The 14,724-nt window shown below is 31.8% G+C and overlaps 1 protein-coding gene and 1 pseudogene across 4 annotated transcripts in view; one reads left to right on the top strand and one right to left on the bottom strand.

The window, feature by feature from the left end:
* Nucleotides 1–605: 605 nt before the first annotated feature.
* The window catches only part of LOC149877689 (NACHT, LRR and PYD domains-containing protein 9-like), a 43,426-nt gene continuing 29,307 nt past the window's right edge, over nucleotides 606–14,724 (bottom strand). For all 4 annotated transcript variants that reach the window (XM_090073633.1, XM_090073635.1, XM_090073634.1 and 1 more), the window contains 2 exons: nucleotides 5,782–5,814; nucleotides 606–1,283 (listed from right to left, as the gene is read on the bottom strand). In XM_090073633.1, coding sequence (XP_089929759.1) covers nucleotides 739–1,283; nucleotides 5,782–5,814 — 578 coding nt within the window. In that variant the 3' untranslated portion in view covers nucleotides 606–738. The remainder of the gene's footprint in view (nucleotides 1,284–5,781; nucleotides 5,815–14,724) is intronic.
* LOC149877690 (uncharacterized) lies at nucleotides 10,221–11,482 on the top strand (annotated as a pseudogene).

Raw genomic sequence — 14,724 nt, 5'->3', positions numbered from 1 at the left:
GAGAGATTCTGTTTTTTGATCAAAAGGGATATTTATCAGTTGTCTTTTGGTACTAGAACTAAAGAAAATTCTTTTGTCATTTGAACACCTTTTTACACTTTCTTTTATTGACCTGTCTTTGTTTGCTGGTGATTCAACTAAATCATTTGTTTCAAATACTAAATAAACTCAAATTTGATTTCTTTCATCAAATTTTTCCTTTTTTTGTTCCATGTGATGCATGATTAAGTTATGACACTTTGCAAAATTTAATTTCAATTTCTTTTGTGATGAATTTTCTTTGTCTTCTTTGACTTGAATTCTGAATCATAATTTATAAGTAATTAAATTTGTCTACATTATCAAAAGTATTTGAAACCTGAAAAATTTTCGAAACTGATTCTTTCCATTTTCTTAGTTCACTACAATATGCTTGCAAAGTAAAAAAAAAAAAATTCTTTTCACAGCTTTATGGGATTTTTATGGTTAATCGATTGATCAGTGTGACAGTAAAGATGCATGCAATCTTTAATATAATTCTTTTAAATTACGTAATTAGCTTTAAAACCGTAAAGACTTGAAATTAAAATGTAAAAAACCATTTTTCAGCAAGAACAACACAACGCTCAGCTCAATTAAAAATGTTCTTCACAAACTTTAAACAAAAATTTATTTGAAAAAAAAAAATTATTAATTACGTTTTTACATTATTATCTAAGCATTCAAATTATTTAAACATTCAAAATATTTTCGAGTTTCTCAATTGAACTGTTTAAACTCTTCGATGTTATAAAAATTTTTTCCGCGGTATGAGATAAATAACTGCTTGAAATTTGAACCACGAAGCCAATCACAAATGTCGTCGATGAAGTTCGTGTCGTCGTGAAGATAAAGATCTAAACAATCAGCGAGTCGAATCCACGGGAGGAGGAGATCTTCGAACTTGTTCTTCGATACAAAAATTTGATTGTTCGGTATCACCAATATTTCAATCTTTTGACACGGTGTCCATTCATCGATCTTCAATAGTTGTTTTAAGATCACACATGAAACGTTGGTCGAGCATAAAATGAGAAGTTTTTTCTCATCCTCAGATAAATTATTTTTACTAACATGTAAAACATTCAATTTGAATCCTGCATCAAAAAATTTTTCCATGAAATATTTCTCATGTAAAACTTCACGAGCAGTTTTTCGATCGTGTATAACAATCGTCAACTGCAGTTCACCGATTGGTTTTTTCAACTCATCTGTTATTGATACCTGTGCTTCAAAGAAGCATTCCATGAATGTCGCTATACTCGCTGAAGACAAATAATTACATCATTATTCTTCAATCATCACTTATATCGGTCACCAAAATAAATTTTATTCGCAATAACATTTGTTTTGATGATCGATATTTTTATTTCTTTAAAACAGGATGTATCATACACTACTATTAGAAACTTTTTGCGCTTTAACCAATAGAAACACAAATAACGAATCAACCAATCAGAAAGATTAGTGTAAAAGTTTTAAAAATGGAGCCCAATTTTTCTTTCGCGATTATTATTAAAGAAGAGAATTTATTTATTGTTTATACAGAGATTTAAACAGACGTTTGCAATTTTTAGCTATCAAACAGTTTTATGAGACGCCTGTTCCGATTTTAGTAAATCTTAACAATCTGGAAGATGAAAATATCGAATCAAAAAATGAAATACTAGACGCTGAACAGTTGGAAAACTCGTTCTGTTTAAACTCCTGCTAAATATATTTCTTTAATGCCACATAAAAGAATTGATTCAGCAGGAGTTTACACAGAACGAATTGCCATTCGGAGAAGGCAAAAAAAGTTTGTAAAAGTGCAAAGCGAATTTTGAAATAGATATCAGATGATCTGCATAAGTGGATCATATACGTGGATCTATTTCTGTTTTGAAAGCAAAGTGGATACACAAAATATTCATGTTTTCTTTCTTAATGGGATTATAGTGCAAAAGAAAGAGGAACATCATAAACTAACAGTTAACAAAAATAGAATCGCATTCCTACAACTCCTTATCGAATTGGGTTTGATAAAGCAATTTGTGGAGGCCCTGAATAAACAAGGGTAATCTTTTTACTGCATTTATAAAGGGTTTTAAATTAAAACTAACAAGCAAGATCTTACGGAAAAGATTATCAGGATTTATCACAGAAACTATATAAAAAATCAACTGCATGCATACCACGGCTCTTCAGCGCTGTTATAGCAAATAAATGCGGTTTTACAATTTTTTATGTATGTTGCTATAATAACCAAAAAACATTCAAAATGTTTAAACTTTTTTTATAAGTAATACTTAATTTAGGAATGAAATTGCTTCAAATTACACTATTCTTTTTCTTTTAAATTTTTTTTGTATTAAAATTACCAATGGAACTAATATAATGGCCCCACACTATTTATCCAAGCAGTTAACTTGAGCCTAACTTGACATCAAGCTATACTACCAAAGGGTGGAGAAACAACCTAAACTGAATCGAACCATATTAAGCAACAAGTATATTTATTATGAAAATATTGTTAATTTTTAAATTTAAAAAGTAAAGTTTTCGTTCGGAATTAGGAACACGTGTTCCTAATTCCGAACGTACATATCAAATCCCATAAAATGGCATTCGATTTAAAAAAGTAAATAATTTATACTAGAGTAGACTAGATTAGAGTTAGGTAAAAAGATTTTTAAAATTTAAAATCACTTTTATTTTAATGTAAGGGTATAACATTGTGTTGGTGCAGACAGTGCCGGATTAACCCTTAGGCAAATAAGGCACATGCCTTAAGGCCAGCAAAAAATCCAGGCCACAAAAAATTTATACATAAATTTATATTTATGTCTTATCTTTATTGATGAAATTATTATAATTATTCCAATTATTATACACATTTTGTTCATATATCAATTTTACTATGTCAAAAATTGTAACTAATTCATTCTTATAAGTGATAATTTTTTTCTTCTAAAATATCAGTTAAAAATATTTCGAATAAAATATTCAAAATATATTGTGTTTTTTTATATTTTTGAAATTCGATAACATTTGTTTTAAACAGTGGAACTTTTTCGTAAACAATAACAAAGAGTAGTAATAAAATTAATGGTTTTAGCAAATGAATATACTTTTAGATATAACTATTGTTATAAAATTGTAAACCTTTAAATTTGTTAGTAGGTTTAAAGAAGAAATAAGCATCATGATGGGTGAACAAGTTATGGGATGAGATTTCAAAGTCACGGTATTTTTCAGTTTCAGTAGATTCCACTGCTGATATTACCCATTGTGACCAGCTGACCATCATTCTTCGTTATATTAATATGGTGGATTACCAGCCTGTGGAGCGTTTTTTGACATTTATCAATATATCCAGTCATACAGGGCAGAATCTTGCTGACACACTGCTTCAATACATGTCAAATCAAGACATCGACTACAAAAATTGCCGTGGTCAGACATATGATAATGCCAGCAATATGTCTGGTAAATATATTGGCATGCAACAAATCCTGAAAAACAAAAACAGTTTAGTGGACTACATTCCTTGTGCTGCCCACTCGTTGAACCTAGTTGGCCAGTCAGCTGTGGATTGTTGCGTTGAAGCAGTTTCATTTTTTAACAAATTGAATTGCCTGTATAATTTCTTTGTAGCATCAACACATCGTTGGGATGTCATAATGACCCATGTTAAAAACCAACCAGAATGCCTTGTTCCAAAATACCCATCAGATACCAGGTGGTCTGCTCGAGCTGATGCTGCAAAAGCAGTGTTCATGGGGTACCACCAATTACAAAGTGCCCTTCAGGAGATCTCAGGGGATTGTATTTAGAATGGTAGCACAAGGAATGAAGCGGATTCAATGGCCAAACATATGGATACTATTGAAGTTGCCCTATTGTGTGAACTTTGGAATGACATTCTGCAGAGGTTCAATATTGCAAAGTTCTACAATCGAATTAACTCCTGCTATTGGTCTGCTGAAGAGCTTGCATATATTTTTGGATGAATGCTGAGAGAAGTTTGATGATTATAATTAGAAGGCAGGTGATCGCTGTGGCAACAGCACATATAAATCTGAAAGTCGAAGACAACCAAAGCGTAAGAGACAAATCAATGATGGAGATGTCGCAGATGCTATGGAAGGGATGTCAAGCCAGCAAAACTTCAAGGTCAATCCTTCTATGTGATCATCAATCAGCTGAAAAATGCATTAAAGAAACGCATTAAAGGTTACTCAATTGTGCTGCAGAGATTTGGAGTTCTGACTGAGTATGACTCCATGACCGATAAAGATATTGACATTGCTATTAAAGGAATGGTTACTGTGTACTCGAAAGACCTTTGTTCTGATTTTCCAACAGAATTTGGACAATTTATGTGCTGGTATAAAGAACAGAGAAACTGTGAAGAAGGATAAAGTGCACAGAATCAAGTTGATTCAAGTGCTCAGAAGATGTTTAAAACGCTGCACAATTCTGGTGTATATCAAGCATTTCCAAATACTGAAATAGCACTCCGGATCTACTTATGTCTGATGTCAACCAATTGTTCAGGAGAACGTTCGTTTTCTCAATTGAAAAGAATTAAAGATGCAAAACGATCAACAATGGCTTAACGGCGTCTTTCTGTTCTTTCACTTCTGTGTATTGAAAGTGATTTGCTCAACAAGGTCAACTTCAAAGAACTAATTGACAAATTTGCAGTTATAAAAGTGCGAAAATTTTAAATTATGTAGTTTTTGCCTAAAAAATATTCTTTTTTAAATTTTACTTTTCTTCTTTTAGTGGGAAAGTCCGTATTATCCGTATTTTCAGGCCACTTATTAAAATGTGCCTTAGGGCCAACAAAGCCTTAATCCGGCACTCGGTGCAGAGTGTTAACTATTTATTAGATCCTGTCTTCCATTATTTTTTTGTAATCAGTTAAAAAAAAGACCTTCACAGTCACTGCCTGTTTCTGTCAGCTAACTAGAAGAAATCTCAGTTATTAGTATCAGGTTGGTTGCAGCCTTTGCAAATGCTTCCCCATTAATCAAATAGGAAGCTTTTTCTATTAACAAACTTTAAGATAAACAAGACGTTTAGAAATTTAATAAAAAAGTTAAAAGCGTTTATTTTGTAAGTTGATGTCGTTAAAATTCTATTGTTAAATATTGTTGTTAATTACTTGCACGTAAAGACGCTAACTTTTGAAAAAAAAGTATATTCCAAAATCTGTTCGGAATTTGGGAAACGTTTTAATTATGCAAAAAAGTACTGTTTTTAAGATATCTTACGAAGTATTGGTGATTTTTGAATTTTTTTCTCAGATAAGCAATCACCATCAAATTCTACATCGAACAGTACGCAATTTAAATTGTCTTTTTTTTTTAAGTCGGTTTTAAATTGTTGGTTTTTCAGGGTTTTAAAAAGTGTTTTGCTTGCAATTAAAAAATTTAATGGTATTAATATATATTTTGAAAATATTTTTTTATATTCTCATTACCCTAGTCTTCCATTTTGTTAATCAGTTTTCCTTTTAAAAATCCCACAAAAATAAAAGATGTAATAATAAGTGAACTAAAGCTGTTCGGAATTAGGGACTGTTCGGAATAAGAGAAATCTACGGCATGTATCAATATATTTAAAAAAATTGCAGCTAGCAATATATTTAAAAAAGAGGCATCCATGAAACAACCAAAAAATAGTGTTTGAATATTCTAAACTGCGTGCAACAATAAAAAATAATTTCATTAAACTGAGAAACAAAAAACAAAAAAATCAAAAACTTGCACTTACAACATTTAGATGTTGGAGGTTGTGAAAGAAATTCTAAAAAAATTATTAAATACTAAACAATGTTTATAAAATCTCCTGACATTAAAAATGTTTCAAAACAAAAACCAAGGTGTGTAGATCTTCTTTAAAGATTTTATACAAATGAAAACAGACTTTCACAAAAATGAAAAGCAACATTTTCAATGTGCAATTGATAAATAAAATGTTTTAGTAGAAACTATAACAGTGCAACTTCCAAAATCTAAAAAAAGTTATAATTTTTGCAAAGTTGTTTTGGGAAAAATTGTTTGCTGTTAATCCGTGTATATAAGCTGTCTAGGATTAAATCGAAAAAGTGAACATGACCTATTCAAAAAGTCGACTTATATATCAAGTGCCCTTAAAAACCTAGTCAACTAATGCATCCAGTCAAATAGTACCTAAGCCAAGATTAACTTTTTTGGATTAATTCATCACACTAACTTTAAACTTAATTAAGCTATTTAAATTTAAAATAAAAACATAAAGAGAATTAATTTGCTTAACAAAATCATTTTTAAATCTAGATAAAATTGTATTCTTCTAGCAAACATTTAATGTCAGTTTTAACATATTTGTCATATTCAAAGCGCTTTGAATATAATTGCAAGTTTATGTGAAGAGTTGTTCTCTTGATAACACTAGAAATCTCTTCAATTGAAACTACTGATTTCCGTGCACTTTTCTCCTTTTATGATGGTTTAATGCTGCAGAGGAAACTATTATTATTTAAAAATACTCGCAATTATTAAAAAAATTGTGCAACAATAAAAAGGAAGATTTTTTGGAGTGTATGGAAAAAACACATAAAACTATAATATTAAAAATACATTAACGTCATACACATCTTAAACTTTCCTTAACACTTAAAAAATCCTACGGAATTGCCAGTGCTTTGAAATGCAGCTAGTGAGCACCATTTGCATGTATTGAGAAAATTTTCTAGTTTACAAAAGTTTTTCCTCTCTAAATAATCACATCTTAAAAAGAGATCATATGCCACTATTTCTATATTTAAACTTCCTAAATATTCAGAACATGATAATTTGGATGCTGTAAGGGAATTTCAAGTAAATGAAAAGCTTGTTCCATATTAGATAATGCAAAAGGAAAAACTCAAACAAATGCTGATGTGAAAGTGTGTATGAATGCAAAAAACAATGAGTGGGCCATTACCTGGAGAATAACTAAGGAGTTAAATAATTGAAGAACTAAAGAACACTGGATTGATAGTAATGAAAAAATCTATTTGATTCAAAACAAAAGAAATGGCTATGGCAGAAAAAATGAATAGTTTTTACTTAGAGATGTTTGTTGGTGTTCAAGATTTATACAACACAATGACTTAATAATTCATAGCAAGACAAAAATCTAGAAATTTGCAAAAAACTTGGAGATAAAGTTTACCAAAGCCTATTTTATTATATATATATAAAAAAAAAAAAGTAGGCCCGTACTGAAAAAAGACTAAAATAATTAAAACTTATTAATGTGTTATAACTATACAAAAATAATGACTTTGAAGACAAAGTAATGCATATATTATCATGTAGTTTTTCATAGTAATTCGACAATAACGTTTCTATTTTAAAATTGATTTAAAGAGAAAAAGTTTACTTGATCACATTCTGACTAAAAAAATTCAATTAACACTACCTATACATTATTCTACATTCTGAGAATAAATCTGGGCACCAGAGAGTCCCTGGAAGAGGTAGGTGTAATGCCATAAGAAGGCAACAAAATGCGGACCAAGCGGAGCTATAAATATAGACGTGGCGTTTTCTTAAATATATAATAATATATATTGATAGATGTAAAAGGTTGATATTAAGAGGCAGAATATATTATGTATCACAAAATCTGAGTATTTGTCTTACGACACAACAGTAGGATTGCTAAAATAGTTAAGAAAAGGAACATCCAAACACGTAAATAAATCTTTGACCACCAAGAAGGCGTATCTCAAATACAGGCAGCTCAGGAAATCAAGTACAACCAAATAAATATCAGCAAAAAATTAAAAACACGATTTACGCGAAAAAATAGTTAATCTTTGATGATGAGTCATATTTCACATTTAACCACTCTTTAATTAATTGAAAAGATATTTATCATTCAACTAATGTTCTTCACAGACTAGCATGTATCAAATTCAACCCACTGCAAAGTTTGAAAAAAAACAACTCATTTGGATTTACTTTTCTGATAAAAGGTATCTCCAATATTCAGAGAAAGTGGCTTTGCAATCAACCAGGAAATCTATAAAAATGATTGTATCAAGAAAAAATTCAATTCATCAAAAGACATCATTCTGATGGTGAATACATATTTTGGCCTGATCTGGCATTGTCTCATTACAAACAATCTGTACAAAACTACATGAAAAAATCAATATTGCCAAAAGAGAAGAAACCCTGCAAATGTGCCTGAATGTTGTCTGATTGAGGATTTTTAGAGCGTTTTAAAAAAAATAGTCGATGAGAATAATTGTGAAGCAAAAAATCTCAAGAAACTTCACAACAGAGTAAAATATTGACTTTCTAAAATAAACAAACCTCTTGTACATCGTCTTTTTGAGTCAACTTGGCGCCAACCAGATTATGTAGGACGCAATCGTTTGATTGAACAAAATTAATATGCAAATAAATTTACCACTTAAAATACTATTGTATTTCTTTGTGAAATAAAGTTTTTGTCTAATGAACCAAGAGACCTTTGCCCCTTCAAAGCCATTAAAGTATTTTAGTTATAACTTTTAACAATCAATGCCAAAAAAGTCTGGCTAAGAATTTTTGATTTTATCATCAAGCCTAATTAAAAAGGTATTGACCATAGCTCTTAATTTGGATTAATGTCCAGTGATTGATTTGGCTGCCAGTTCTTTAAGGTAAGCATATTTTTTTCAACATATGCCTTTCTAGATTTTGTGGTGTGGTAAGGATTATTATCTTGTTAAAAAAGGCAGTAGCCTTCTGGAAATTAATCTTTGTAACTTGGGCTCTCATGATGAACAGGGATCCATGAAACTAACTTTGATCCGTAATGCCATTAACATTTCAAATTCATCCAGTAGCATAAGCAGCAAAGCAATCCAATACATTTATCTACTTTTAATACTTAATAGTTTTACCTTTGATAAAAGAGGCTTCCTGACAGCCAAATGAGAATCTAAATTTTTTCACTCATGTAAAAGGAAACTATATTTTTTCCAGTGATGTTGGTATTACCAGTTTTACTCTGAGCTTATCTGTAGAAATTTAAAAGAGCAGCTCAGAAAATAAATCTACATTCTTCTTTGGTAGTATTTCTCTTTCATCCTTATCTATATTGACAGGCTCTTTCTCCAGTGCTCACATACTTCTTTAGAAAATCAGTAACAACACTTTTTCCACATCCAATATTACTTTTAAAATCTCTATGAGAGATTTTACATGTATACAGGGATGGAGTAAGTTTCTAAGTGAAAAAGATGCTGCTTATAACAATATAACAACCCAAAAATATTAAACAATATTTTACGCAGTAACAAATAAAAATGAAAAGACGACAACGCCCAAAGCAATATAACCAATATAAAAAGCAAGAAACTACAGAAAGTGGGGGGATACAAAGAGAGGAGAAAATGGAGGAGACAGAAAGATGGATCAATAAATACAGCACGGTTAGTAGTGGAGAGCTTTAAACTTACAAAAAGAGGAATTGATAACAGAGTTTTTAGGTTCTACTAGAAGGAAGTAGATCAGAGTTTTAGTTTTACAAAAAGGAGAGTATAGGAAATAGATTTTATGTTATTTAAAGTAAAGAAATTTTTATTTACAATAGCAATACTTAAAGAAAAAGAATTGTTATTACTAGTATTTTAACAAGAAATATTGTGCATACAGAAAAGTGTGTGTATTAACATTAACAAGTCAGAGTGCTATCATTACACAGAACCAAGAGGGATCCCCATACCTCTATACATCCAACTGCCTAGTCTACAAAACACCAAATCCAACCTCCACTCCCCATAGACTCTCTTTTATAACAGTCTTTTAAGATAAATTCAGTTTTCTGAAGTTTCTTAAAGAAGAACTCTTAATGCCTTTAAAAAAGCTAATTATTTGGTGTTACATTTATACTCATGCATATACTTGTTATTTGAAACTTGTAATGGAAATGAATTTTATGGTTTTCATAGCAATTCTGCCTATAGTAAGAATAATAAGATAGAATATACAGAATAGCTTTATTACATATTAAGTTTGAGAAAATATCTGTGAAGCCGTAGAGCTTAATTATATGCGGACGAGCAGGAACAATGTTTATGTACATACGTGGCGTTTTTGGGAGTTAAGTTTTTTATACATGTAAAGATGGCTTACTTATAATATATATGTATTTCATTATAAATTCTGGTATTTATTAACGATACAACAATGGCGCTGCGATTAGGGTCTGAGTTGACTTTAGATGACCCAGACAATGCGGAAGCATGGATTAGGTGCTATTCAGCCTAAATTAAAAGATGAGATAAACGATTCTTACGAGATAACATACTTATTTCTGGCAAAAGCAGGCATTGAAGAAGTAAAAAAGATTTCCCTTACAGTATATCCAAGAGAGTTAGAAAATATGATATTCGATGATATTAAAACTGTTATTATGGCCCGTTTGAGGCCTCAGAAACGTTTAATTATCGCTGAAAGAGTTAGATTTTTAGCATCAAAACAACAAAACAATGAAAACATTGTAGCATATGCACAAAGATTACGCGAAGCTTCACGCTTTTGCAACTTCGAAAAATTGTGAAAAGATGGCCAAAGTGCGGAAGATGATTTAGTTCAAATGAGATTGATTGATGGCCTCCAGTCTCCTGATCAGAGAATAAAGCCCTAGAAATGTTACAAAGTGGAGATTCGCCTAGATTAGGAGCATGTATTGATTTTATCAGACAACTGGAGCAAATATCATGTTTTAATATACAAAACAACATTGGAAGCAGCATAGACATACCTTTAGTTAATCATATTGATAAAAACAAAGAAAAAACATTTAAATGTAAATATTGTGGCCTTCAGCACCCACCTAGGAAATGCCCAGCATTTGGGAAAAGTTGCACAAAATGTGGAAAGTTTAACCATTTTAAAAACGTATGCAGAACAAACACTAAGTATGAAAAAACAGTAGAGGAAATAGAGAACGATGATACTACTGTATACTCCATTAACATGAATGGTACAAATTCAGAGATTAATGTAAAAATAAACGATTATAATATGAAGATGCAAGTTGACACAGGGAGTCAATCAATTCAAAGAATTTTTCGGAACTTATATCTAGACCGAAGCTACAAAAATGCTATCTTCGTCTGAAACAGTTTGATGGTACAATCATAAAAGTTCTAGGTGAATTTGAAGCAACTTTGGAAACTGAATCAAAAATGAATATAGTACGAATTATCGTTGCAGACTGTAATAAAAGTCATGGCCTAATTGGTATGGATGTATTAAATATCAATGTTACAAAATTAATTAATAGTATAGACCCTATTGTTCATGGGCGTTTAATTAATTACAGAGCTAATATTCTGTTAAAAAACGGCATACAACCAACTTATTTCGAATCGCGACCCCTCCCTATTCACATTAAACCACTAGTGATAGATGAATGAGATGATACAACAAGGTTTGCTCCAAAGGGTCCCTCCTCGTGGAAGCAAATGGGCATCACCACTTGTGGTTGTAAGAAAAACAGATGGAGACTTACGCATATGTGCAGACTATAAAATAGGGGTTAATCAAAAAATATGCTCAGACTCATATCCTGTCCCCAATATTGAGACGGTATTTCATAAAATGGCGGGAATGAAATATTTTGCTAAAATTGATCTAAAGGGAGCTTATCATCAAATTGAGTTGGACAAAGAGGCACAAGAAATAACTACAGTTAATACCCCTATCGGACTATTAAGATGGACATGTTTACCCTTTGGAATAAAAACAGCGAGTGCAATATTTCAGAGAGCGATAGAATCTGTTGTAAGTGATCTTATCCCTAACATGATTATATTCCAGGATGATATATGTGTTGGTGCGGAAAATGCTGAAGAACTTAAATCGAATTTGAAAAAGATTTTGAGCAAATTGAAGAAATCTGGAATGAGCATAAATACAAGAAAATCAGTGAATGAAGCGAAATGTCTTTCATTTTTAGGATACGAACTGTCAGAAAAGGGAGTTACCACAGATCGTAATCTAGTCAGCAAAATACTCGGAATAAACTCTCCTAAGGATAAAAAGGAACTTGAGTCGTTCATAGGACTAGTAAACTTTTATGGTCGACATATACAAAAATATGCTGAAAAAATTATACCTTTAAACAATTTAAGAAAGAAAGGGGTTTATTCGAATGGAAAAAGGAACATCAACATGCATTTGAATTGCTAAAAAGGAACCTTAGCGAAGAACCTGTAGTAAAGGTTTATGACATCAACCAAGATCTGGAATTGACAACCGATGCCAGCGAAAAAGCTATATCTGGAATACTTTCACAAAATGGCCATCCTGTATTGTATCTCTCGCGAACTTTATCAGACGCTGAGTCAAGATATTCTAATATTGAAAGAGAAGCTTTGACTATTGTATGGTCTACTCACAGGGCTAGGCATTTTTTGTTGGGTAGAAAATTCAAACTAATATCCAATCACAGGCCACTAGAATTTATATTTGATGGTAATAAAGAACTGCCAAAGTCACACCCGCTAGAATTTTAAGATGGGCCATACAAATGATGGCATTCGATTACGAAATAAACTATAAGAAGGGAGAAAATATTCCTCATGCCGATGCCTTATCAAGATTGTCTTTTCTATCACAAGATGAAGAGAAGGACCAAGGGACATTTATACACTTAGTCGAGTCAGATATTGTTAACCTTGATCAAATAATGAAAGAAACGGAAAATGATAGAGTATTGATGGACATCAAAACCAGAATAAGCAAAAATAATTGGGGCAGATGCTCTGTAACAGAAAGACCTTATAAATCTATTAGGAATAAACTGACTATCGAAAAAGGAATCATATGTAATGGAGATCTCATTATACCTCCTCGAACGATGAGAAAGATGTTTATCAAATCGGTCCATGATGACATACATTGTGGCACAATGCAAACGCGATGTCGATTAAAGTTGGAAGCCTGGTGGCCTGGCTACTGTCAAGATGTTGAAGAATACGTAAAAAGCTGTGAAAAATGTGCTGAAATAAAAGTGAAGAAGGAGAGGACATTACATACATGGCCAAATGAAAGTAAACCTTGGTGTAGAGTGCATATGGATCATGCCCATATGCAGGGCATAGGACTGTTTTTAATTTTAGGAGACTCCTTTTCTGGATGGCCGGAAGTTATTAAGGTAAATAGCCGTGAAGCTGCCACAGTGAAGGCAGTACTACAAAATGTCTTTTCGAGAAATGGAGTTCCGGAAGTTTTGGTCTCTGACAACGCTGCCGAGTTTCATGATACCACCTTGCAGCGGTGGCTAAAGAAAATAGGTTGCTTGCCGTATAAAACCCCGCCATACCACCCTCAATCTAATGGAACGGCCGAAAGAATGGTAGAGACAGTAAAGATGGGGTTAAAAGCGTATTCATCAGATAAAGGTTCATTATGTGGATATTTAAGCAGAATGCTTTTAAGCTATAGGACAATATCCCATGCAGGGAGATCAAGAAGCCCTTCCGAGATGATGGGGAGACAGCTAAGATCTCCTCTCACTATGAGTTTTGAAAGTGGAAAACCATTATGGTATCGACAAAAACCAGATTCCAAACCTGAACTTGCTGCATTCATATCTCAGACTGGTCTTAACACTGCAATCATTTTGAGGAATAACTCCTCCGGTACATTAGCACACTGTGATCAAATAAACAAACGCCTAAATGAACCTAACACACCTATGAATAATGGAGACGCTATACATGATGATCCCATCGACAATGAGAAACTCGATCTTTCCAATAGTGATAGATCTGATATACATGATATACCAGAAATACCTGTAACTAAGGAAGAACATATCCAGAATCGAAGAACTAAGCGGTCGACGAGGGGACGAAAGCCGATACGTTTCCGGGATGTGAAGCCGTAGAGCTTAATTATATGCGGACGAACAGGAACAATGTTTATGTACATACGAGGCGTTTTTGGGAGTTAAGTTTTTTATGCATGTAAAGATGGCTTACTTATAATATATATGTATTTCATTACAAATTCTGGTATTTATTAACGATACAAAAATATCAATAAAAAAATTCTGAACTTGAATGTATGATAACTTATGTTATGGGGAAAGATGTTAAAGATTTATAGGATACGAGGATTTGGTGTAGAGGTTGTGGAAATGCATCTTAGCTTTGTGTAATGGTAACATTCTGATTTATTATAGAATGCACATACTTTTCTTTGCACACAATTATTTTTCTTTAAATATAACAATCTTCTCTGTTAGATAAAGTTATTATCAATATAATCTCAACTTAAATATATAATAAAACTTTATCTTTTTATTCCTGTTCTTTTTTCAATGGTCCTATATCATGACATATCCTACTGTTATTTTCCCCACCCTTATATCCATTGGCTTCCCTACTTCTAACATTTTCATAACCTCATAATGTGACTCTTAACTTTACTTTCTTTGCATGTTTTTTGCTTTTTATATTGGATAGGCTGTTTTGGTTGTTGGAGTCTTTTTGTATTCTCTTGCTATGATAAATTGTTAATGGTGTAAAATTGTAACAAATGATTTCTTTTTTAAATTTCATTTTAGAATTAGCTCCCTAACGACATAAAAGTTTGTACTTACTATTTGTTAAAAATTGAAAAACCAAACACTAATGGTAAAAAAAATTGATTTAAATTTGCCTTCACTTCTATGGCT

Source organism: Hydra viridissima, unplaced genomic scaffold (assembly GCF_058129835.1).
Source record: "Hydra viridissima isolate aposymbiotic clone 2 unplaced genomic scaffold, HvirCarnegie_v1 scaffold_16, whole genome shotgun sequence".
Classification (NCBI taxonomy): Eukaryota; Metazoa; Cnidaria; class Hydrozoa; order Anthoathecata; family Hydridae; genus Hydra; species Hydra viridissima.
Note: the sequence above shows the minus strand (reverse complement) of the source record. Positions and strands in the feature narration are given on the sequence as shown.